We start from the raw sequence: 23,328 nt of genomic DNA, 5'->3' as shown, positions 1-23,328 counted from the left end.
CAATAAAGGGGACACTTAGGAAGCCAAGTACAGTGGTGCGTGCCAATAATCCCAGAAGTGGACAGGCAGAGGTGGAAGAACTCCAAGTTCAAGACCAGCCTGTAGTACACAGCAAGACTGTTTCACAACAAACAAACAAACAGCCCACAGCTGGAGTGCTGGCTCAGCAGTTGGAGTACTTGCTGCTCTTACACACCTTGGGTTCAGTTCCCAGCATCCACACAGGTGCTCATAGCCACTAGTAACCCTGGTTCCAGAGCACTGGGCTCCTTCTCTGACCTCCACTGGGACTGCACTCAGACTTGAATGCAATTACATATACTCAGGTCTACACACACACACACACACAAAGAAAAAGTAATATATAAAATGAAACATAAAAATAAAAACTAATCATTTATGTATTTTTTTAAAGGCCATGGGGAATGTTGCATGTACAACAAAGAAAATGGCTGATTAGCAGCGAGTGATCTAACAGGACCTAACAGTGTGCTAGCAGGTGCCTGGGTCTTCCAGTTTGTCTCACAACCTCTGGGGAGTCGGGCATCTTGGCCACCCATTGCCTAATTCACACTTTCCAAAAGCTTATCAGTTAATAATGTGTGGTATATAATGCATCAGAAGACTGCTTTCTTTTCTAATGAGTGTCCGTTTTCTAGACCAAATAGCGAGTCAGTGTGAGTAGCCCCACATGAGTCTGTGGCCCCCTTTTCCTGTGGCCCAGTATGCATTCATTCGTAAGCCATTCTTCATCACAGCACAGAAAGTGGCTGGGCTGTTAGTTTTCCATGATAAATTCCTGTCTTCCCAAGTGACAGTAATGCACTTTTCAAAGCCCCTAAAAGGCTGGTATGAGATTGGTTTTTCCAAGATGCATAAAAAAAAAAAAAATCCTATTGGAATATCAGTGAAGAAAGGAGAGAGAGGAGTATTTCTGGCCAGCTAAGTACCACTGGCTACAAACCAACACAAGGTTCTTTGGTGCTGGCCACGAGCATTGTGGGACTGCAGCGGGCCCCGTGCTGTGACGACTCTGGAGGGCTCCTTGAGGTTCTCTTTAGCTTGTCTGATCTCATTAGGGTAATTGGTTCACCATAGCTAAGATGGGAAATTGTGGGGTTGGCCTCAATAGATTCTGTATCCTCAGATTCAGCCGACTACAGATCATAAAAATTCAGGGGAAAAAATGGGCCTGTACCAACTGTGTAGACACTTAGATTATTCCCTTAACCATCCTGTGCAATACCTGTTTGCCTAGCACTCAGTTATATTAGGTAGTCTAGAAGTGGTTTAAGTAGATAGGAAGATGTATGTGTGTAGGTTATATGCAAGCACTGTACCATTTTATGTACGGTAATTGAGCATCCATGGATTTGGGGATCTATCCCTATGGATACTCAGGGACAACTGTATTCTATTAACTTGACATATGTTACATCATGTGACTGCCTAACATAACCCAAGTGACTTTCTTTCGTCAAATAAAGGGGTGATTTAAAGAACTTTAAAAAAAAAAATTAAAACAAGTACAACAAGCGGCTTCATTCACAGTGTAGGGCATAAGCTCTCATTCTTGTTCTCGAAGCACAGAAGGGACGAATCCAGACAGTCTCCACTTAAGGAAGAGCTCTCAGCAGAAAACTCAAGCTTTGTGTGTAGAACAAAACTTCTGGCTTTCTTAGAATTAAAAGCACTTGTACATTTTTGTGGTAACATCCACACTGCTTGTCTTGTTTGGGTGGGTGGACTCACTCATATATTGGGACTGGCCTGGTAACAGCTGGAGATACCTGTTAGATCAGACAAAAAAGTAGAAGACAAAATCGAATTCCCACTGTGCCTCACTGCCTGTGGTACTGGCATAGGCATACAGGCTATTACCTTCTGGCTAATTCATGAAATTCCAAGAGAATGATGCTTCAGCTCCAACACAAGTAGAACGCCGTGATTTTCTTGACTTGCATTCAGAAGTCTAGAACTGCCCACCTGTCTGTGAATCCATGGACCCTCTTTCTCCACTTCTGAACTCTGAATTTTTCAAGGGGCCCTTAGAGTTCTATGGAAAGTGTTGAACCTAGTGCTGGAGAAAATGCAATGTTATTTTTGCCTGTACCTTTTGATCCTCATGCCTCCTGCCTTGAATTTATATTAAATTAATTAACTCACCTCCTTTTGAGACATCATCTTGCTCTGTAGTCCTGGCCACCCTGGAATTTGCATAGACGACACTGGTTTCAAACCTGTGGCAATATCCTTGCCTCTGTGCCTTTCAAATACTTGGATACAGTTGTGAGGTGTGTACCACCACACCTCAGCTTAGTTTTCTGATCCCCATGATTCTGATTGCGTGGAGGCATAGGAAAAGCTCCCCATTTCTTGAGAATTATTTTACATTCATGAATTGGTATTATAAGAGTTGATCAAGAATAATTACATCAAGAAAGCCAAGAACTATTGTAGGATCATACACCCTAGAAATCAAAATTTTACATGTAAGGAAAATACTTACAAAGCACATCAACCTCATATTTTCTTACTTCCATTTTCAGTGTTTCCTTTGTGTATAATTTTAGTCGTTTCTGAGTTTTTGACATGCAAAACTAAACATTGCAGAGCTGATGATGTGGCTCAGTAGTAGAGCATTTTCCTAGCATAGGCCAATCCTTTGGTTTGATTTTTCAGCACTGAAAAAAAATTAACATTATGAAAAGTCCTATGTGGTTGATATTGGGGGAAGGCCAGAACTTGTTTTAAAAGTTCTCTTCAGTGTTGAAATAGGTAAAAACTTGTCATCTAGAATCATGTTTTTGAAATCTGAATCTTCATATATATTAGGGTATATTGTATAACAATGGAAAATATGTATTTCAACACTAACCTACAAAAATTTAAATATGAGGTTGGGGATATAGCTGAGTTGGACAAGACTGGGTGTAGTATATATTCAGGGTGGTTTGGCCCTAGGCGTAGCTCAGGTGGTGGGGTGTTTGCCTGTCATGCACAAAGCCCCAAGTTTGATCCACAGCTCCACATGAATCAGTTACAATGGTACCTGCCTATAATTCTAGCCCTAAGGTGGTAGAGACAAGAGAATCAGAAGTTCAAGGTCAGCCCTTGTCATTCCCAGTTTAAGGACAGCCTGGGTTACATGAGACCCTGTCTCAAAGAACTGAGGTAGGAGCCAGGAAGATTTACATTTAAAATGGATTTAAGAGACTTTATCTCTGTGCAGGGATGGTTATAGTATCTCTATATCTCCATATTCTTTTGCTACCCTTTCTTAGAGTCATTAGAAATATCTCTCAATGAATGTCCAGATCCATTCTATTAGAGCAGGGTAGATGCTTATTTTATGTCCTGCACAACAGAAACAGGTTATTGCTGCAGGCAGTTAGTTATGTGTGATTTTTCAGATCCCATTACAAAGTTGCTGAATTTGTTTTTGTTTTTTTCTTTTCTTTTTCTCTTTCATTGTTTCCCTCTGATGTGGCCATTGTGTTGACAACCTTCTGTATCTCGGCTATTGAATTTTTTTCTTTTCATCATGAAGAAAACCTCCCAAGGTAAGTACTGGCATGGAAATGGGCATCAGTACTGACTTAGTATGCATTTAGGTTCCTAACTCATCACAGGAGCCCATGGAGAATCCCTGGCCACCTGGGAATTAAGACTGACATTCTAATTTAAAATGTACGCCTGAGTCAACAGTTCATGTTGGTGCTGGTGTAAGATCAGTATGTTACCTACTCTACAGATGCTCTCACCCACTGTTACATTTGTAGAAGATAATTGAATCTGTAGACCTATCTTCTGGGATTGGTTCTGTCCTGTTGGTATCAAAAGGGAGCTTAGCGAGAAGGAGGAAGAGGAGGAGGAGGAGGAGGAGGAGGAGGAGGAGGAGGAGGAGGAGGAGGAGGTGAAGGTGGAGGAGGAGGAGGAGGAGAAGGTGGAGGAGGAGGAGAAGGTGGTGGAGGAGGAGAAGGTGGAGGAGGAGGAGGAGGAGGAGGTGGTGAAGGTGGAGGAGGAGGAGGAGGAGAAGGTGGAGGTGGAGGTGGAGGAGGAGGAGAAGGTGGAGGAGGAGGAGAAGGTGAAGATGAAGGTGGAGGTGGTGGAGGAGGAGGAGGAGGAGGAGGAGAAGGTGAAGGTGGAGGAGGAGGTGGAGGAGGAGGAGGAGGTGGAAGAGGAGGAGAAGATGGAGGAGGAGGAGAAGGTGGAGGTGGAGGTGGAGGAGGAGGTGGAGGTGGAGGAGGAGGTGGAGGAGGAGGAGGAGGAGGAGGAGGAGGTGGAGGTGGAGGAGGAGGAGGAGGAGGAGGAGGAGGAGGAGCTGGTTCATAGACTGAGAGTATGGAGGTGTTGGCATGACTGTGCTGGCTAGTTTTATGTCAACTTGATACAAGCTAGAGTCGTTTGGGAAGAAGGACACTCAATTGTGAAAATGTCTCCCTTAATACTGCCCTGTGGGCAAGTCTGTAAGACATTTTCTTAATTAGTGATTGATGGGGGAGGGCCCAGCCTATTGTGGGTGGTGCCATCCCTGGGTGGGTGAGCCTGGATTCTATAAGAGAGCAGACTGAGCAAGCCATGAGGAGCAAGCCAGTAAGCAGCAGCCCTCCATGGCCTCTGTATCAACTCCTGCCTCCAGGTTCTCATGCCCTGCCTTCCCTGATGATAGACTTCAAAGTGTGAGCTGAAATAACCCTTTCCTCCCCATGCTGCTTTTGGTCAGGGTGTTTTACCACAGTAATGACTAAGACAATGGCCGCTCCAGAAAGCAGAAGAATAAAAACGGGTTCCCCAAGGTGAAACTTGGTAACTTGCTTAAACAGACAGACTGTCTTCTGCTATCAGAGTTCTTAGCTGATCTACTAGTGACTACTAGTTAGAGCTGTCCTGCTGCCCCAGCAAACTTTTGATGGCATTTTTACTGGTGGAATCCCCAAAAGTTCAAGAGTAAATGGAGTGGGCATAAGAAGGTATTTGAGTGACAGCCCTGAATAAGTGAAGGCTGGTGTCTTCACCAGGGAACGTGTTGCTGAGTGTTAGAGAGTTGTTTACTTCCATGAGTCCCCAAAAATTTCACCAGCCCTAGCTAATGTCACTGATTACAGCCATGCTACCTAAGATAGGTTTAGGGCAAACTCTTTCTCCATATGGTCAGAATCTAGGACACGTGAGAGCATGGGAGAAGAGAGAAGAGAAAGGCTTACTTCATAGCCCTGGAGCTATGAAGAAAACACTCAGTATAGCTCTTGGATTATGGAAAACCAATAAACTGTTATTTCATGCTTTATATTTATTGAAGCCATCTTTCATATTGTCTTTGGCACTAAGAGTTTGAACTCCAGCAAGGAAGGCATGCACTGAATAAATAATAGGAGATGTCTTAAGAAAGAGGAAGTGGCGGATGCTCCTGAAGTGAGCTGGGCCAGTCATCTCAAGCCTCCCTGAGTAATTGCTGGGGTAGTTATAATCCCTAAAATTCACAACCTTGAAAGTTTTCTGCTCCTAGAGGATATATGTCCCTTTATCTTATCTGTTTCTTTGGTCCCAGAAGTTTCAAAGCATATAGTCATCCTGGTAATAAATTAATTTTGTTTCCCTCAAAAAAGCCAGTGTGAGCCGGGCAGTGGTGGCACACACCTTTAATCCCAGCACTTGGGAGGCAGAGGCAGGTGGATCTCTGTGAGTTTGAGGCCAGCCTGGTCTACAGAGTGAGTTCCAGGACAGCCAAGGCTACACAGAGAACCCCTGTCTAAAAATAAAAAATTAAATAAAAAAAATTAAAAAGCCAGTATGTTACTGGAACCATGGAACCACCCATGGCTGCCCAGGAAAGGAAAAGCATTGAAATTGGCAGGGCATAAAAACAATTTTAACAATCACAACTACTTTCCACCCAGAGCATTCTGATTGTGTTCTAGCCTACATACATAGTGGGATGCTAAAAATCATTCCAAAGACTAGCCATGAAATTCTCAAAACCAAAATTAATGGTAAATCATATGTTAAAGAATATATCTTTGCCAGGCAGTGGTGGCACATGCCTTTAATCCCAGCACTTGGGAGGCAGAGGATGACAGATCTCTGAATCTTAAAGTGTATTTAAAAGTATTCTAAAATATACTTCATACATATATATCTTTAAAATACTTGTGAGCCACTATCTATTCTATGAGGGACATTTGGGAAGGCTAAAGATTGTCTTGAAAGCAAATAAGTGATAAAATTGAGTAAAATAGATTAAGGACACAGAAGAAGCTTTAGGGCATGTGTGTATTGAAAGCAAGTGTGAGAAGCAGATGCTTTGTGAGATGATGAGATTTGGGTCTCCATGATCACAGACCCCAGGACAGACAGAGCAATTCACCATAGCTAATGTTTCAAGTAGGAGCAACTCGTACATGAAGCACACTCAGTCTTGGCATTGTGTTGGTGGTGGGCTGAGTATGTTTGCAATATGAAATCAGTTGTGCCAGGGTCATGGGAGCCAAGTGTGTGAAGTTCATAGGATACAATTTCCCATCCTGACCTTGCAGTCAGAAATGGCATACCAGAGAATCAATATCACCTCCTCCATCAAGTTCAGCTGCAAACACTTAAAGCCTTTGCTTAGGATGCTGACCTAAGTTCAAGCCCCAGAACCCACTCACATGATGCAATGAGAAATTGGACTCCCAAATGTTGTCCTCTGACCTCCACATATTTGCCCTGGCATTCATTTACCCACCCACATACATACATACACAGATACATAAATGTGATTACAGTTCTTTAAGCCTGTGCTTAAAGAAACTGGAGCTCTGTCAGGGTTAGTGAGGGATTACTAGATGAAGGTCCAAATTTAGTGTTTCATGTGCAACACTCAAGTAGAAACAGCTTCAAGGTAGAGCAAGTTCCTGGCAGCTTTGTGGGGCAGGGAAAGGTAGACGGGTCCTTGTCACACTGCCAGAGCTAAAGTCCTTGCTAAACTCCCTTAGCTATAGCCAGCACAGTGGGTTGAGAACAGGCCTTGGGTGGCATGCAAAGGTAAAACAAAAATGAATCAGCCCTCAGGTGAATGACTGTCAGATCTAAGTCATTGTGTTACAGTGTGATGGCATTGTCCTATAATCCCAACGCTCAGGAGGATGAGGCAGGCCAAGCTGTTCAACACAGTGAGACTCTGAGTTAGTAAGATAAAACAAAAGCCTATAATGCCAGCCCTTAGGAGACAGTGGCAGGAGGATTGCCACAAATTCAGGGCTATCCTGGTCTGCATAGCCAGTCTAGACCAATCAGAGCTACATAGTGAGATCCTGGCCCTGTCTCAGAAACAAACCAACTAATAAAAACGGATAAGCAAAGCAAACACATCGCACACTAGGTCCCTTCATAATCCAGGAAGCCTCAAGGACTAAAGTCACATGACATCAATCCCAGAATTCAGGTGCCTAGAAACCAGAGGAGGAAAAAAATGTAACCCCATGTCATTGAGGATTCCGCAGCCACCTTTAAGAACATAGTGTCCAACCCTGTGGGCGTATCTCAGTGGCAGAGCACTATCCTGGTGTGCACAAGGTCCCAGGTTCCATCCATAGCAACACAAGGCAAAACACAGAGGGAAACACATCAGAGCTAAAGAAGGTATAGACAAGATCATAAGAACCAGCAGAAATAAAAGTAAAAAATAGACTTACACATGCTTCCAATATCAAATTGTCAGGCCCAAACTTTAAACAAACTTGTTATGTTTCAGGAGATTTAAAAAAAAAAAAAATTGAAAAATGTTAGCAAGAAATGGATGTTACTTAACTCAAGAAACCAATAACCCACTATAAATTCTCAGTCTGAAGCCAAAACTGGAAATTTAGTGTTGGGATTCCATAGCGCGTAGATCAAGCTAAAAATAGAGGCATAAGGAACAGGAAGATAAGTTAGTAGATCATAGTGAAATGATACTAAAGAGACAACGGGTGTGGAAGCAGCTGAAGAGCCACATTTTTAAAAAGTAAACTCAGATCTTCCATTCTTTGGAAAAATTCATTCAAGATGGATCGTAGACCTTGATGTAAAATGCCCAACTGGGATGCTTTCAGAAGGTAACGGAGGAAGTGATGTGGCTTGGTGACGACCTTTCAGAGACAAAGCAGGACATAAGAGAAAAAGATGTGGTATTTTACTGAAAGTTGTAGTGATATTGCCAGTGACAGTGTTAAGTAAAAAGAAATGCTGTATCCTGGGACAGATATTAGGAAACACCCAGTAAAGGATTTGTATCCAAATTATACAAAGATCTCTTAAAACTCAGCGAAAAAAGATAGAAAGAGGCCAGGCGGTGGTGGTGCACGCCTTTAATTCCAGCACTCGGGAGGCAGAGCCAGGAGGATCTTTGTGAGTTCGAGGCCAGCCTGGTCTACAGAGTGAGATCCAGGAAAGGTGCAAAGCTACACAGAGAAATGCTGTCTCAAAAAACAAAAAAAAAAACAAACAAAAAAAACAAACAAACAAACAAAAAAAACAAAAAAAAAGATAGAAACAGAAAAAATGTCAATTTAAAAATGGACAAAAAGATCTGAGTAGGCATTTCCCTAAAGAAGATACATGGTGTCAAATAAGTAAATAAAGTTACCATCATGTCATTAGAGAATTAACATTAAAATGACAACATACCACTGCACACCTATAGGATGCCTAAAATCTTCAAGTCTCATAAAACCCAAATGAAGGTTGTGGAGCATCGGGACCTCCTTGATTGCTGGCCCAATGAGGTGGATGGTCCAGGCATTCTGGAAGACCCCCTGTAGCTTCTAAAACGCCTAATTTTAGATCCTTACCACGTGACCCCAGCGACCAAGCTTCCAGGTAGTTACCCAAACCAACTGAAAGTTTGTATCTACTGCACACAAGTGTTTATGATGGCTAGATTCATGGTGGCCAAGTACTACAGCAATGACGACCTCCAGCAAGAGGATGGATGATGTATCCTGGTACAGTCTTTTGTTACAGTATTGTTCAAGGAGAAAGGAGAAATGTGCTATCCACCCACAAAAAGGCACTGTGGAACCTCCTGTGCATATTAATAAGTGTAAGAAGCCAACCTGAGAAGGCTCGATGCTATAAGATTCCATTGTTAATCCATGCTGTACTGGAGTAGCCGAAACTACGTGCTGATTAAAAAAGATAAAAAAAGACAGTGGTTCCTCAAGACAGTGACCACAGCCCAGATACACTACTCAGTGAGCAAGCGAGGACAGACAGGCCAGTCAGCTGGAGCAGGTTATGCCTCCCTTGCTAATGGACAGGGCCACAGACAGAGTATGACCTCGTACCCCACCCCAAACGTACCTGATCTTTTGGCTTTTTCTGTCTGTTAAGTGTCGACTTTTATAAGGTTCTGAGTGGAGAAGTGTTTGTCTCAGATACTGCCCACCTCCCTGCCATTTAAGACTTTGACCTGATGAACACTGCAGTGTTTATGGGAGCGAGGTCTGTTTCCCTCGAGAACAATAGCCCTTTAGACAAACATGGAGCCACTGGTTTATATGTCTGTAGATTCAGAAGAAGAAAGAGCCTTTGTTGTCTAAATGTCAGGGCAGGAGAGGTGTGTCTGTCTGTCCTAGTGGGAAGGGAGCATTGCAACTGCTTGTTGGGTGAGCCATCTTTTGGTAAACCTGATTTTGGCGGGCACTGGTACACGTGGAAGAGAAAGGTTGTTCTATCTTTTGTGTTTTATTAGGCAAGTTAATAAGAAGGAGGCATTTGGGAAGAAATTAAAACTATCTGCCAATCATCTTGTTTAGGTCACACCTCTTTTTAGTCAATTTACTCATTGTAAATTTATGAACAAACGATATCTTATAGTTTACTGTATGACTTAACAGTTCAACCTGTCAATTAATTTTCAGTTTAAAAAAAAAATGGTGTGAGGCTCAACCTCGGGGCTTTATCATACGGTAGGCAAACACTTTAGCAGTGAACAATGCCCCTGCCCATATTGTTTAAAGGAGTTCATTGAAGACCAGGGTTTGGTGGTATGTGTGTACCATACCAGTACTGGGGGCCACAGCAGGGGATCTAGTGTTTGAAGCTAGCCTGGGCTATGTAGACCCTGTCTCCAAAAACAAAGGTATGCTGACAAACACCAAAGCTGGCTTTATTAACATTTCTCAAGAAGGAGGACTGTGCACAGTTCTGCCATCTGAGATTTGCTTTTGTTCGGTCTGGTCTTTGGTTCTGTGATGATCTCCTGTTTTGCTGAGAACAAAGTACTGGGCCAGGCTGTTGAACGTGCACTATGTGACTACTGTGCCTTGAGCCGTCTAGTAAGTATAAAATACAGCAGTTTTCTAAGGTTATACAAGGGTGAAAGAAAAAAATGTAGCACAAATATTTAGGATAAACTAGGTTAATTAAAATGTTACTACAACACGTTTGTCTTCCTTTTGCTTCTAAGTATGTCATGAAAACAGTTTGAATTACCTTTGTGGTTGGAGTGCTCTGCTCCAAAAAAACACTTCACTTCGTGGTGACCCAGCAGTTGCAAGCACCTGGTCTTAGCTTGGGCTGGTTTCCTTCCTGGTTAAACTTCTGCCCTGGTGTCTGGGTCTCAGGGTCCTGCTGTCCTGTGAGCTCAATGACAGCCTAACCTTCCCTGTCTACCAAACACCCCCCCACCCCAGAGTGGCCAAGACACCAGACTCTGCTCTCTGGAATTCTGCGTGGTGTGGATGATCAGTCTTGCATGGTGTTTTCAGTCACAGAGGATGGGCTTTGCTACAGCCATCTGTCACCACTGTGGTCTTCATGACTTCACAGGAAGAAAAGCTCAGAGCTGAGCATGGGGCTTCAGGATGGCCCGCCTGTCCCTGTAAAGTTTCTAGATGCAGAACTTCAGGGTAGGAATCATGATGTCCACAGGGGCAGAGATAAGGAAACCATTGATGTATGTATGTATGTATGTGTGCATGTATGTATGTATGCTGTAGGTTTTTGGCTCTTTTGGGGGACCCCTTACCCAGCTCACAGATAAGACACACATGGAGGCTTATTATTTGTGAATGCCCAGCCTTAGCTTGGCTTAGCTTAGCCAGCTTTTCTTAACTTAAATTATCCCATCTACCGTTTGCCTCGGGGCTTTTCCCGTTCTCTTACTTCTGTAAATCTTACTCTTACTCCGTGGCTTGCTGTGTAGCTGGGTGGCTGGCCCCTGGAGTCCTCCTCCTCTGGCTGCTGGAGCTCTCCTCCCAGTTCTCACCTTCTGCATCTTCTCTCTGCCTGCCAGCCCCACCTGCCCTCTCTCCTGCCTCGCTAGTGGCGGCTCTTTATTGGACCATCAGGTGTTTACACAGGCACAGTAACACAGCTTCATGGAGTTAAACAAATGCAACGTAAGCAAAAGTAACACCCCTGAAAATAATATTCTACTACAGGTGCGTTAAGAAGTCATGAAAGCTGGGAGTGTGACTCAGTGGGGGAGCCCCTGCCTGGTGTGCACGAGTCCCTGGGTTCAGTCCCCAGTGCTGGGGTGGGGGAAAGAAAAGGAAGGTGGTGTGAGTTGCGCACACTTTGGTTAGCGTAGGGCGTGTGAGCATGCAAAGCTAGGAGAAAGAGGTAGCTCATAATCTTAGAGTCGGATCTTAATCCTGTGGGCCAGGAGGATTATTGAGGGTTCACACATATTCAAGTCATATGGGCGGTAGCATGCATTCAAGAAACTCACCTGGCTGCAGATGCAGGCTGCACCATGAGTAGAGAACCAGGGTAGACAGTAGTGCTGCTCTCGTGCACTGTGACTGCCTCGGGTCGCCCTGCTCATGCCAGGGGATGCAGCAACAACACCCTCAGTGCTCAGTGCTCGAGACAACAGTGGTCTGTCTCTCTAAGGTTAGTGTCAGCCCGGGTCGCCTGTGGCTTTAGTCTGGGCTCCAGTCTGAGGAATCTGCTGCTGTCTGGGACTTGCTGATGCTGTGGCAGTGGCTTCAATCCAGTCGCTCCTCAGAACCTTCGGTCAGTGCTTTGCTCAAATACACATGGCCAAAGGTGTGGCCAATCTGGTATCAGTGGGGTCAGGAATACATTCCTCTTCTGCAGGTCTGACAGGTAACATGGCTGCAGTGGGAACGTGTAACCCTTTGAAGGAGGGTGGGTAGACGTTTGGAACAGTAGTACAATTCTTTCACACTTTGTCATTTCTAACACATGTTTAAAAATTTCCAAAGCCTTCAGAAACACATCACTGTGTATTTTTGTCCTGACCTCTCTTCACACTTAATGTACACCACACCCGTTCTGTGCCTGGTTTTATGGGAGCCAATTGTTCTCTGTGCTCTGTGCCCGAGGATACCCATAGATGCCAATGGTGGGGTACCAGATTGCTTACTTCTCAGCACCCAAAGAGAAAATCATCATCTCCCTTTTCTGTCAGCCAAGGTCCAGCTTCCTATCCAGAACAGTAAAAGTCTCGTGCACCAAGGAGCGCTCTGGAATCCTGCCTAGGTCATCCCCAGCAGAGTGAACTCTCCTCAGCCCTTTCCTGTGTCTACAATCACTGCAAGCCTCAGGACCAGAGTCTGGGGACGTGGTACCTTGAAGCCAGCCTGGCTTCCTCTTCTCTCTGGTAGTAGACACTGGGCTTTATCCCTCAGTATGGAAAGCACATTAGGTGAGCTCTTTCGAGCCAAGCCAAATACCACCCGTGTTAATTGATGTCGGGGTGAGTTTTATTCTTTCTTTTGTGATAGGCAGCAGTGGCCACTTGTCAAGATGGTGGACAGGCTGTGAACTGCAAGCTTAGATGCTTGTGACTTTCATCAATGTTTGTTAAAGAAATGCTGCTTTTAAAAGTGCCCACTTCGCCTTTTGAGTGCACTATTGAAGTAGTTAATCAGGGTGTGAGAGAACCAATAAAAAACACCCACAGACCGATGATGTGGCGCTTCTCCCCACCCCTTTGCAGCGTGAACTGATGTTGGGAGTGTTGATAAACACGTAAACGTGGGCTCAACAGAGCAATCAAAAGAGTTGGAATTGCCTTCATGACCATTGAACATACACCACTAGTTTACAAACACCAGTGTTAAGTGGATGCCCTATGTTGCTGTTAAAGCATTTGGGATTTGGGAGAACTATGTAGTTGCTATTTTCAAATTTCCTTCATGGTTGGATGACAATATGGATGAGTTCCTGAAGAAGCCACTTTCCAGCTCCCCTCTTATTACATTGAGTCCCCATCTGTGGGAGTACTTTGCAGAGTGTTGTTTCCTCCTGTGGGAGATGATGAGGGCCCTGAGCTTGTGGGCACAGCTGTTAGCTGCTTTGAATCTTGAGTCAGACACCATTGACTGTGTAACCCAAGACATAGTATGTAGTTACAAGCGTACATGAAGGAAATGATTAATTATACTGTGAAAAGGCAACAGTGACCTGACAGACTTTTAAACAGGAAAGGAGGTCTGTCAACAGACCTGACTAGCGAGGCTGGTGGCTCTGGTACTCATCTCCCTCGCTGGTGGCAGCTGTGTTCAGACACAGGCTGAAGTCTGTGGTTGGTCCAATGACTTCTACAAACAGTAGCAATGAGGACAGTCCTAGAGTCAAACAGGCTTCCTGTGCAGTCTCAGGATGAGATCTCTAAGGGAGGTTTAACTTAAAATCATAATAATATAATAATAATAGTAAATAACTAGCATATATTTGTTACATATAATGATGGGCAACTCTTTATTTTATAATAATTCTGACGGGAGGAGGAGGAAAGATTGAAATGTCAACATAAAATGGAATATAGAGCGTTCCTTGTCTTTTGGTGTGACTCAGTTCTCACAATACCACGTGGTGAATGAGGACAGACCAAAACATCTTTCTTATTGTCATCTCGCAAAGCTACAAAGTTGTTTTTGTTGTTGTTGTTGTTGTTTTAAAGAAAACAAAACAGGACCCTGGCAAGCCCACCTACAACAAGGAAAGTGGAGCTTTGCAGAACAGTCTTGGGCACAGATATGAGATAGTGCAGGATGCGCTGTGAATGGCAACTGGGTCTACAGATGTGAAGAGGGGGTTCACTGTTCAAAAAGGCGAGGAAGCCAGGGAAGAGGAGAGAGACCCATTCCCTCATACAAAGCAGAGTGACTCCACATGGAGCACACTTCTTAAGCACTGAGCACTTTAGATTTGGGAGCTAGGAAGTCACGTGTTTTGCACTATATAGAGCTGAACAGTTACGGCAATGCTTTTTGCATGAACTTTCTAAAAATGTGAGCGTTGTCTTTCCCATAATTGAAGTGAAAACAGGTCTTCACTGTCTGTATTGATGAAGAGTTTGCCCTCGCTGATCCATGCTCTTATATGTGAAAATACAGATTCATAAGCTTGTCCAGATAAGAGAAAATTCACTGCCTTAGTCAGGGTTACTGTTTGATATGATGAGACACCATGACCTAAAGCAAGCTGGGGAGGAAAAGGATTATTGGCTTACACTTCCACGTTGTAGTTCATCACTGAAGGAAGTCAGCACAGGAATTTAAACAGGGCAGGAACCTGGAGGCAGGAGCTGATACAGAGGCCATGGAGGAGTGCTGCTTACTGGCTTGCTCCTCATGGCTTGCTCAGCCTGCTTTCTTATAGAACCCAGGACCACTAGCCCAGGGGTGGTACCACCCACAATGGGCTGGGCCTTCCTCCATCACTCATTACTTAGGAAAATGCTCTACAGGCTTGCCTGCAGCCTGATCTTATGGAGACATTTTCTCAGTTGAGGCTCCTCCTCTCAGCTGGCTCTAGCTTGTGTCAAGTTGACATAAAACTAGCCAGGCACACTCATCCAGAAGCTATTCTAGACTAAATGCAAATTAACAGTCTTTTTGTTTGATGGATCATAAAGCATGAGAACAAAGCCCTTGACCTCTTAGCAGCTGATAATATAGCAAAACAAAGGGAACCATACATGAGGGAGTATGTGTCTCCACATGCACAAAGCATGATTAGGCAGGCATGGAGTTCAGAGGAATTAGAAGTGTTTCTAGGCTCCTGAGGGCTCCAGGGGCAAACGTGCTTGCTGCCAAGCTGGATGATGTGAGTGTAATTCCGGACCCAGGCACAGGCAGAAGATCACTGATCCACACTTGGTGTTCTCCAACCTCCACAAGTGTGCTATATAGTACGTGGGCCTGCACACACACATCATCCACACACATCATCATCATCTACACATCATCATCATCATCATCATCATCATCATCATCATAATCATCATCATCATATTAAAGCTTTCATAAAGCAGTGACATTTAAATGATGTTGGAAAATTGAAACAGGTTTTGACTCAGGCTGCAAAAATGGATGTTTACTTTCCAAGTTTTTCTCCATGTAAACTTTAATATTGTGCCATAATACACCTTAGATTAATCATTTTCCACCTGGGAAAGTAATGAAAGACAAATTAAAATTATTTTGAAAATAATTTGTTTGGGGAATGGGTGGATGGGGTCCTGTGTCCCAAAGGTGAGGTTCGTCTTGAACTACTGATCCTCTTGCCCCAACCTCAAGTGCTGGGGTTTCAAGAAGTGCACCATTTGCCCAGTCATTTGATATTTTTAACTAGATTTAAGCAACTATAGGACAGAATATGTAACTGACAAGTATCTGAGACTCGAACTGAGAGTGACTGCTGGGTCTTATTGTTTCCTGAAGTAAATATATTGTAGTTGGAGACTTTAGTGAAGGCACAAAACTAGACAGGATCAAGGAAGGCCACAGAGCGGCTAGAGAGTTCTAGAGAGATGGCTCAGCAGTTAAAAGTGCTTGCTACTCTTGCAGAAGATCCAGGTTCTGAGGTCACTTCCCAGCACCCACATCAGGCAACTCACAACTGCCTGTAATTCCAGTTCCACGGGAATCTGATGCCCTCTTCTGGTCTCTCAGGATACTACATGCACATGGTGCACTTACACATTGTAAGCAAAATAGTCATACACATCAAATAAAAAATAGATTTTTTAAAAAGGAAGGAAGGAAAAGAAGAATGCCACAGACTCCATACAGCTGAAGTGCCTTCACATTTGGCTTTTATTACTTTGTTGAGATGGGGTCTTGGCTTCTCTGTGTAGCCCAGGCTGGCCTAAAATTCTTGACCCTCCTATCTCAGCCTCCCAAGTGCTAGAATTAGAGGCATGTACTAACATTGCTGTCTCTCATTTTGTTCTGGATTAGAAAAATGGTTGCAGACCACATTTCCCAGAACGCTGATGCCTTCTGCTTCTCCCCAGAATGTGCAGGATGCTTCTTTCAGGTTTTTTTTTTTTTTTCTTTCTAACCACAATTGAATTTTGCTGAAATGCCATTAGAGATCACAGTTCTCAATAGGCAGGGAGTTTGTACGGCATGCTGCTCACAAATTCTGGAACCTCCTTACTTCAGGATATATGTCACTCAATGAGTTTGTCTTATTAAAAACAGCCTTAGCAGCTTTGTTAGATGCTCAGTGGTTCACAAAAATGCAGAGCTAATGTTTTTTTAAGGGCCCGATGGAGCTGGAGCAGATGTACAACAGGCTGCTAGGAATTCAGTGCTGGCATGAGTTTTACACATGGGGAGCTGAGAGGAAAGAGTGGGATTTTGCTGGAGACAATGACTTTCTAATTTTAAAAATAACCGGAGAACATCTGTACCTTTGGCTCTTTTGCTACTTGGAAAGGTGTGACTAGCTGGTGTCACTCGGCAGTGATGAAATAGAACAGTCATTGTTTGTTGTTGAGGCTATCACTCATTATCCCAGGCTGATCCAGAACTTACTATGTAGCCCAGGCTGACCTCAGACTTACGGCAATTCTCCTGCCTCAGCCTCCCAAGTGCTGGGATTGCAGGTGTGAGCTGCCACACCCAGCTTCTCTTTTTATACATTTGCTCAGCTGTATCCAGGCTTTGAATGTTTCCCATCACCCCACTTTGCAGTTAGGATGCACTCGACTTCTCAATGAGTCATTAGAAGACTTTAGGAAGCTCGAGTGAGGGGTGTTAGTTCTGAAATGATACATTTCTCTAGTCTGTTGTGATGTCATGGAGTTTCAGTGAAATGAGTCAGACTTCAGACTTCCTCCTGATAAATGTTTACTAAAAATGAAAGCCTACACTCCCTAATTGTCTTGAGGGATCACTATCCTAAAGCGCCTAGGACCAACAGTTGTGAGACTCAGGGCATTGCACAGCTAAAGGACAGGCAGAGAACCTCTGTATCTTGCAATGCCTTCAGAGCCCCTTCAGCCATGGTAGCATTTTAATATTTGTCTAGACTTTAAAGAGGAAATATGGAAAATGAATCTTTGTGTTATTTCTATTTGAAGAAACAACTTCAAGTAATTAACTGTTAGAAAGTGTTGTGGAATAGGCAATGATTGTCACTGGCAGGGGCACCCTCCAGCTTGGACTGGATCTCATTTTATTTCAAGTAGTGACCATGCATATGGAGACCAGTAGATTGATGACCTCGGTATGCAAGACAGCAAACTGTTAAAAGTCAATCAGAGATGGGTATGCCTGCCGCTCTGCATAGGAACTACTAAAAAGACTCCTTGATCCAGAGGGTACCAGTCAAGATATTTAAAAATTGGAAAATGGCCTCTATTGACAATTTGCAGTAAGACTGGAGAGCTGACTTAGATGGAAAACAAGGAGGATGCCCTGAGGTGAAAGATAAATATTATCAGACTTCATGGAAGGGGGAATCGTAGAATCTCCATTTCTGGAAATGTTTTCAAACAACACAGACCTCTTGGGAGCAGTGTTGAAGTTCAGTCCTGCCCAGAGGCGGAAAGATTAGCTGGATTATGCCTGTGTGATCTTTTGAGTCCTCGAAGGGACTCTGGAAGGCAGTAAACATTCTTTACTTCATTGGTTGAAACTATTGTTTCATACCTGTTCATCTGAAAGTCGATTTTTGTGGGTGTATCAGTGTCAAACTTGAAACTGGAGTCAATGTTTAAGTTATGTGTATTGTATATGCCTGAATCTGTGTGTGGTGATAAAACTATTGTAAGCATAAGTTAGACTTTTACTTTTTGTTTTATTTGTGTGTATGTTTGAGAGAGGAAGGCAGGAAAGAGGGAGAAAGAGGGAGGGGATGAATATAGGTATGATATGTGGCATATCACTCTCCCTTATTCCTTGGTGATGGTCTTCCACTGAACCTGGAGCTAGGCTGGTAGCCCCAGTCATTCTCCTGACTCTGTACCCACCCTCTGTTGCTGGGGTTACAGGTGCAGGGGACCACATCCAGTTTTTTACATTGGTCTTCATGCTGACGCATTGAGCACTCTATCTACTGAGCCATCTCTCCAGCCTGTCTAAGTCTTTTATAATATAAAAAGTACCTGTTTCCTTGCAAAGTTTCAATGCCGTTAATCATCCGATAAATAATTCCAAAGCAATGAATATAAATATTGCAGGTTTCAAAGATGAATTAGATTGGTTCCTGCCTTCAGGGAACTTACCGTGCAAGTGGAGCTGGAACATTCACAGATCATCCTCCTGTGTGTCCAACCTGCAGCCTCAGGCTTGTGCCTGAGGGTGCGTAGGGGATTCGACCCAACACATTTGTTCATGACAGTGGCATGTCACTATATCAAAAGGTCGGGCAAACCTGTGTCATGATTAGTATATAATAGAAGAAACTGGTATAGGAGCAGAGAATAGGATTCAGCAGTGTTGTAAGATTTCAGAGAAGAAAAAAATGAGTGTGTGTGTGTGTGTGTGTGTGTGTGTGTGTGTGTGCGTGCGCGCGCGCGCACGCTTTGATTGTAACCAAACAATGTTTTCTGGAGGAAAATGCTTTGGGCTGCCCCTTCAGTATGAAGCTTTTTGTTTGTTTGTTTGGTTGGTTGGTTGATTGGTTGGTTGGTTGGTTGATTGGTTGGTTGGTTGGTTGATTGGTTGGTTGGTTGGTTGGTTGGTTTGGTGTTTGTTTGGTTTGGTTTGGTGTTTTTTGGTTTATTTTTTTGTTTTGTTTTGTTTTCATTTTGTTTTTTTGTTTCTTCGCCAAGACAGGGTTTCTTTATGTATCCCTGGCTGTCCTGGAACTCACTCTGTAGACCAGGCTGCCTTGAACTCACAGAGATCCACCTGCTTCTGCCTCCCTGAGTGCTGGGAGTAAAGGCGTGTGCCACCACTGCCCAGCCAGTATGAAGCATTTTGAAGGGTAGAAATAAAGAAAATGAGAAGAGAGCGGGCCTGTGACTAGTCATTCCAAGAGGACATGCTCCACGGGGCGGGATGGAACAGGGAAAGTGGTTGGCAAGGAGCTGGTGCTGTCCTGTCTGGGCCGCCTGGCTGCGTTTGCTCAGCGCTCGTCCCTTCTCGTGTTGAAGCTGTGGAGGATCCATGTGCAGGTGAAAAGCCACCCTGTGCAGCTGCAAAAAGAGGCTGTGGAGCCATCCCCGAGAGCTGTGACTCTGAAGCCAAAGCTGTTTGTTATGAGTGCTCCCCAAAAATGAATTCCAAGAATCGAGATGGCCACACATTTAAATGGTTCTTTACTGAAGCACCCCCGAAAGCTTTTGCCCTGGGAATCGGAAATAGGACAGTCTGTGTGTGCAGTTCAGCGTGATTTCATCTTCCTACGTGGACGATCCCTTGGAACTTGTGTTCCTTGGAACACGGTCTGGGAAGTATCTTCTGGGCTTCAGGTGACAATGCTAGAGTGCAGGTAGTGGTGTTTGTGTGGAAGGAAAGGAGGAGTCAGCACTCCGCAGCAGCCGCGTCGGGGGCTAGTGCCTGCAAGAGCAGATGGCTGAGTTATCTGCAATACTCAGCCAGGGATGGTGCGTTGTAACTGAGGAAAACGGGAATCCCAGATTGTGAAGTGGGATGACCTTCACTGTGCTAGAGATGGTAGCATGGAGAGCTAGGAGTAGGAACGGGTGTCAGTAAAAATCTACCTGTATAATGTTACTTGAGAAGGTATGGGAGAGCCAGTGTAAAGGTTTCTGTGCTCACTACTAGACTTGGAGGGGGAAGGGGATTCTTATTAAATTATTTTTTAATAAACCACATGTTAATATGTTTGCCTGTTAGAAGTCTGGATAAACCGTAGTTTCCTTATGAATTCATAACTGCAGGGACTTGCATCCAAACCTCTGCTGTTTCATTCATCAGATATTAGCAGCTCTCCTCTCCTCTTCATTGAGTATTTCCCCAGCCTGATTTCCCTCCCAGAGCTCATTCTTAAGCTTAATATTTTGTTCTTTCATTTAGGTGTTTGCCTTTGATTATTGCTTTTGGTCCATGGATGAGTCAAACACAACAAAATACGCTGGTAAGTTGGCTGCTTCGTTTCGGCCCCTGGCCGCCTCCATTATGTCTGTTTTCTCTGATTGTTCTGGAGTTTTCCTTCCTCCATGTGTCTCTCACCACTCTCGTTCTAGTGGGTGTGTTTGGAAAGCTGGCAGTCTGGCTCTGCCACGTTCTTGCTGAGCAGCAGCCTTTGACTAGTTTTGAAAACCTCAATAGAGAGGTGCGTGTGATGGTGTGTACCTGTGACCCCAGCATCGCGGAGGCTGAGGCAAGAGGACTGCCCTGAGTTCGAGGCCAGTTCAAGGCTGAGCTATATAGCTAGTATTAGGCCAGGCAATGCTATATAATAAGACTCTCACTGCATCCCACCACCACCACCAAAATTTCAAAACCTCATTAGGTTTGTAGTTGTTCACCTCCTAAGGATGTCATTGTCCTCAGGGATACAACCAGGTCCAGCCTAAACTTGACAAGTTTTAACTGCTGTAGAAAACCTGAGGGGCTACAGTTGCTGAAGGGGATATCATAGAGATGGCACTGAAAATGAGCAGAGAATTATATATAAATAATAATTAAAATATAATTAAGCCTAGAAGGGAAATATGATAAGTATTGATGTTAGGCATATGTTAGATCACTTGATTTAGCCATTCCAGAATGTATACATATATTGAAATGTGTGTATAACACCATAAATACCAGTTTTACTTGTTAACTTTTAAAAAAACAAAAACAAAAAACAAAAAAAACCCAAGTATACGATTTGAAGAGGAATGTAGGAGGTATCCAGATATGAAGTGTCATGGTACCAAGGCAAGTCCACAGACCTTGAGGTCAGATCTGTGCCCTGCTTTGACTCCTTGGGATAAGTGCTTAATTTCTCTGTGCTCCATCCTGCTTCCTCTTAAGTGGGAATGGCAGCTCCTGTGCACCTATGTCATGTGGGTGCTGGACAGGTTAACTGGGGACCATAAACGCTGACTGATGGAAGATGCCTGTAAAGGGTTTTTGTAGGGAGGGGGCTGGACATTGTGTTAGCAGGGGCCTGAGGAGCCAGTGTAGAAAGGCAGCGATGACAGGAAATTCACAAAACCAGGCTAGGAAGTAGAGACCAGTGGGGTGAAAAATTGAAGCTGTTGGCACGGACTGCTCCAGATGATGTGAAGAGGAATCCATTTTCCTCTCTCCCGCATCCTCAGCACCTCAGCGTGTCTTCTGTTACTGCCTACAGATACCACTGTAGCCTCCTACATTGTAGCGCTGGGGGTGGAGGGGGGCACAAACGTTCTTTTCAGCCAAGTACAACTTCATTGGATCCACATGAGAAAATATCTGTGGAATTTAGTATCTGATGAACACTATGATTGGAATCATAAGAGGCTAAAAATGATTTTTAATGTACTGACAGCCTAAAATGTGCTTTTGGGTTGCATGGTCACTTCAAATACTATGTCCCAGTTAACCTTCAAATGAGGTCTCTTGATTCATAGAACAATGGGTCTTTACAATGCTGGGGGGAGGGGTAGACTTTTCTTATTCTGCAGATAGCATTATTATGCAACTATTATGACACTCTTAATGAAAGGCAAAATTTGTGGTTGCTGTTCTCTCGGGTGTTTGACTGTTACACAAAATCTGTGTGGAAACTACATTGCTCGTGGATGAGGTTTTTGGTTCCTGCACCAATTTGATTTCTGTTTTCTTCACTTAAAAGAAACAGCAGTTCTTAACTGTGAATAGAAACATTAAGATGGAAGCATTCATTCTCTGGTGAGAAGTAAGGGACAGGGAGAGAGGGCCGCACATTTCCTGAAACCAACCTATTTGTCAGGCTCCATGAATAATGGCCGCATTGAGACTGAGGCTCTCAAAGCCCCTCTCAAAACCGGGGTCTAGCAGGCCGGGTGGGGGTTGGTAAATGCATGGACTGAGCGAGCCAAAGATGCCAGGGCTCTCAAGTGTCGTGTGCTGTGTCAGAACATTAAATCTTCAGTGAAGTTTGGCTGTTTATTAAAAGCTATTGCAAGATGCTCTACCCTCTGACTTCTCAACCTAAGTTCTCTGGATGTGAAAACGGCACTTCAGGGCTTGGGTGAAGCAGTTAGAATGTGAACGCTTGCATCAGACTCTGGGGTTCTAATTCTTGGCCCCCCACCTTTGTGCTGGGTGTGCTACTGAATCCTTTTACCTAGTACTTGTCCCGTAAAACGGGTCCTCATAGGTTCATTGTCTCTGTGACAGTGGCCAGCATCAGTATGTTAGCAAAAAAAAAAAAAATGCCCTGGCCTGGGATTCATGGCACCTGGTTTTGCTACAAGCTGCTAGGCTCTGGTGAGATAAAGATAACCCTTTCTCCTCATCTGTGGTCAGGATGAGGTAAAGGAGGAGCTGCAGCCATGCCTCCCATAAAGCTGAATCATCCATTTTGTGCGGGCGGCACAGCTGTGGCGACTTCTCAGAGGCAAATCAAAGGCCGGTTTGTTCAGCCATTTGCATTGCATGGGACTGTCCTTCAGAGCATTGTGCCCTTGGAGTGTCTCTTCCTCCTTTTGCCCTCTTGATTGGGTTGGTATAATAATGTTTGGCAGGTATTTTTGAGTCAGAAGCAAAAGTCTTTGTGATAGGAGTAAGTGGGAAAAAAAGACAGAGTAAATAGGCTGCAGAGTTAGAGAGCTCAAACATGGCCTCTCTACACAAAGCCATCGCTTCCCCCAACCAGTGTGCAACCACACATAAATCTCATTAAAAGTTTATAAAGTGACTGCATTAGAGTCAATAGTGATAAATTTGAGCCATCTTAGTAAATGATTGTATCTTGCTAATGGTAATTAAGATCTTCTTGATGAGGAATCAATGCATTAAAAACGTCATTTCCTAAAGTGAGCCCTGTCAGTAGATAAGTGATTTCCAACAGCTTTGTTGTTTACATCCTGCCTGCTTATCTTTAAGTCTTGCTGCAGGTATGAAAAGCAGACTGGAGGCTGGAGAGATAGTTCATTGGTTAAGAACGTTTGCTGCTCTTCCAGGGGACTCAAATTTGGTTCCCAGCACCCACCAGGGTGGCTCACTA

General features: G+C 44.0%; 1 protein-coding gene across 1 annotated transcript in view; it reads left to right on the top strand.

Moving 5' to 3' along the window:
- Window positions 1-23,328, top strand: part of Kif13a (kinesin family member 13A) — a 185,282-nt gene that overhangs the window by 66,627 nt on the left and 95,327 nt on the right. Inside the window, 2 exon segments of the mRNA XM_036186987.1 lie at window positions 3,551-3,563; window positions 20,220-20,280. Coding sequence (XP_036042880.1) covers window positions 3,551-3,563; window positions 20,220-20,280 — 74 coding nt within the window.

This window comes from Onychomys torridus, chromosome 5 (genome assembly GCF_903995425.1).
Source record: "Onychomys torridus chromosome 5, mOncTor1.1, whole genome shotgun sequence".
Classification (NCBI taxonomy): domain Eukaryota; kingdom Metazoa; phylum Chordata; class Mammalia; order Rodentia; family Cricetidae; genus Onychomys; species Onychomys torridus.
The sequence above is the reverse complement of the archived record's forward strand: the minus strand, read 5'-3'. Positions and strand labels throughout refer to the sequence as shown.